The 2,612-nt window shown below is 37.1% G+C and overlaps 1 protein-coding gene across 1 annotated transcript; it reads right to left on the bottom strand.

Moving 5' to 3' along the window:
* Nucleotides 1-1,835: 1,835 nt before the first annotated feature.
* LOC132607891 (uncharacterized) lies at nt 1,836-2,177 on the bottom strand. Its single transcript, XM_060321971.1, has one exon. The coding sequence runs from the start codon at nt 2,175-2,177 to the stop codon at nt 1,836-1,838; it is 342 nt and encodes a 113-aa protein (XP_060177954.1).
* Nucleotides 2,178-2,612: the final 435 nt, after the last annotated feature.

Genomic DNA, 2,612 nt, shown 5'->3' with positions numbered 1-2,612 from the left:
GGCTCAGTGTTACACATACTTGGCACTGCCAAGGCTCAGTGTCATCCATACCCAACTGCAGTGGTGTGCGCGCGTTACGTAAACATACATACATATACATCTATACATATACTACCCGGCCATATAAGCTCGGTGTTTCATAGTATCCATACAAGGGCATACATACATATAGCTCATAAGCATCTTTACTATTATCATTACTATCATCATCGTCATCGTTATCATCCTCGCTATTACAATTTTAGTCGTCATCAATATCCTCATTACTATTATTCTCATTCGTCACACATATCTTTATAGGCTTACTCGTCATACGAGAAACTTTGTATGATTGTGGCGTATCAAGAATCGTGAGCTTACTAGCTCGGAAGATCAATAATTTGAAGAATATTACATCTTATAGAAAATTTAGATATTTGGTCGAAGAACCATTCCTTATGAAAGAAGGGTTATCCTTACACACCTTTTCCGTTCAACTATTTCACACTTGCGCGTTCTCCTCCAATGCTAGCGTTTCTACCTTCATTAAAGTCATACTATCATTAGAATCGATAGCTAGCATATATGACCAAAACTAGAGAAAATCAGACAGCATCTCCTCTATTTATACAACATTCCTCCATAACGTATATCAACTCCTAAACGTCAATAATACATTCACAATACCAATAACCATAGTCATTATTCATCCACATTATCCACATTTCTTAGTTTACCTTCAATCACCCATATCCATGGCTATAACACACGACTATGTCCATTCACTTACATTGCTCATCTCATGTTCTCAACATCATTTATAACATATTTACATCACAATACATCAAGACTCATAGCTCAATTCAAACTATTACTCAAAATGGCACTATTCCACATTTATGACCCATTTTGCCATACCTCTCTACAATCCAAGTATTTCAACTCTTAAATACCTTAAACAACGTAGAAACATCATAAATCTTACCTTAGATGTCGTAGGAACAAGCTTTGGTTGATAATACTCCACTTGAGCAAAACCCTAGTTTATCTCCAATGAGATTTCTTGACTTGTATGATCCTTAATGGGTTTCCTTATACTTGATTCACTTAGTTTATGTTGTTGATCACCAAATATCTTTGAATTCTTATGGAATTTATGTAGAGAGATGTTTTAGAGAGAAGGGGTGTCATGTAGAAGTGAAATGAAATGAAATAATAAACTTGGTCCCTTTTTTAATAACCCAAAATCTGATCTGAAATAAACAATCGTCGAACGTGCACAGTGGTCGTAAATCCAGTTTACGGTCCGTATTCTAGTTTACGGGCCGTATTTTGTGGTCGTATTTAAGCATAACAGAACCAGAAAGGTATGCTGGAGTCATGGTGATTTACGATCACGGTTTACAGGCCGTATTTCGATTTACGGTCCGTATTCCAAGTCGTATTTGACCATTTGATCATTTGGCAGAAAGTTGAAGTTTTGGAAGTTGTAATACGACATGGCAGTTTACGGGCTGTATACCACTTTACAGTCCGTATTTCATTTTACGTTCAATTGGCCAAAGTGCAAATCTGCAAGTTTCCACATTTTTAGAATCTATTGATAGTCCTCATGGAGCATAACCTATCTCTTATTGCAATCGCCTTTTGAATCTTACTTAGGATCATCAATGTCATTTCATACTCATGGAAATATCGTATATTTGCACTCCTCACTAGTTCATTCACTTGTGCAACAACGGAGGATTTTTCCGAGGTGTAACATCCTGATCTTGTTATATCCTAGAAAATATACCCTTACAATTATAAGCTTCTGCGCTTGACTGTTTTTGCATTATATCAAGTGGTTCCTTATTTCATTCTTCTGCTATGTTCACCTCTTTTAGTATCCCTTCTTCAGTGGGATGTGCATTAGTCTTATCATTAGTACTCATATCTCCTCCCTTAGTAATTTCATCTGGTGAGTCATCATCCATCTCCTGTTGTGCAGCATCCACTTCTTCATCGTTTTCACTGATTACTGTTGTTATGATATCATTATTGTCGTCATCTGTTTGATCAGTGAGCTTCCCTTCTTTGGATACTTCCTTTTCTGAAATCAACTCTATCTCATTTTTATCTTTGGATTTAACCTGCTCATTATTGGACTGATCTTGGACTTCCACAACCTTTTGCACTGACTCATTATCTTTGACCATCTACCTCTTCTATTCTTGCTTATTATTTAGTCCCTCCTCAGTTTCCACGTATGAAGATTATTCCCCAAAAGATGCCTCCTGTTACACCTCGGAAATTTTTCCGTTAGCATGTGCAAAATAGGCTAATAAGGATAAAATGTGTGTGTGGCATTTCGAAGGCAAGTAATAAGGTCCCGTAGATTGGTATCGGGGAGTTGAACAACTTTTAAGAAGGTTCATAAGGATCGGAAATGAAACAAAGTAAAGAAAATAAGATTCAGTGAACTGGGAGTATACGGTCCATTATACGGACCGTAAAAGTGTTTTACGGTCCATTATATGAACCACAGAAGCGTCACAGAAGAGACTGACTGAAGGGTGAGTTTTACGGTGTACTATACGACCGTATAACGGTTTGACGGTCCGTAAAATGAATCGTCAAAGTGTCACAGAATG

This window comes from Lycium barbarum, chromosome 8 (assembly GCF_019175385.1).
Source record: "Lycium barbarum isolate Lr01 chromosome 8, ASM1917538v2, whole genome shotgun sequence".
NCBI lineage: Eukaryota > Viridiplantae > Streptophyta > Magnoliopsida > Solanales > Solanaceae > Lycium > Lycium barbarum.
The sequence above is the reverse complement of the archived record's forward strand: the minus strand, read 5'-3'. Positions and strand labels throughout refer to the sequence as shown.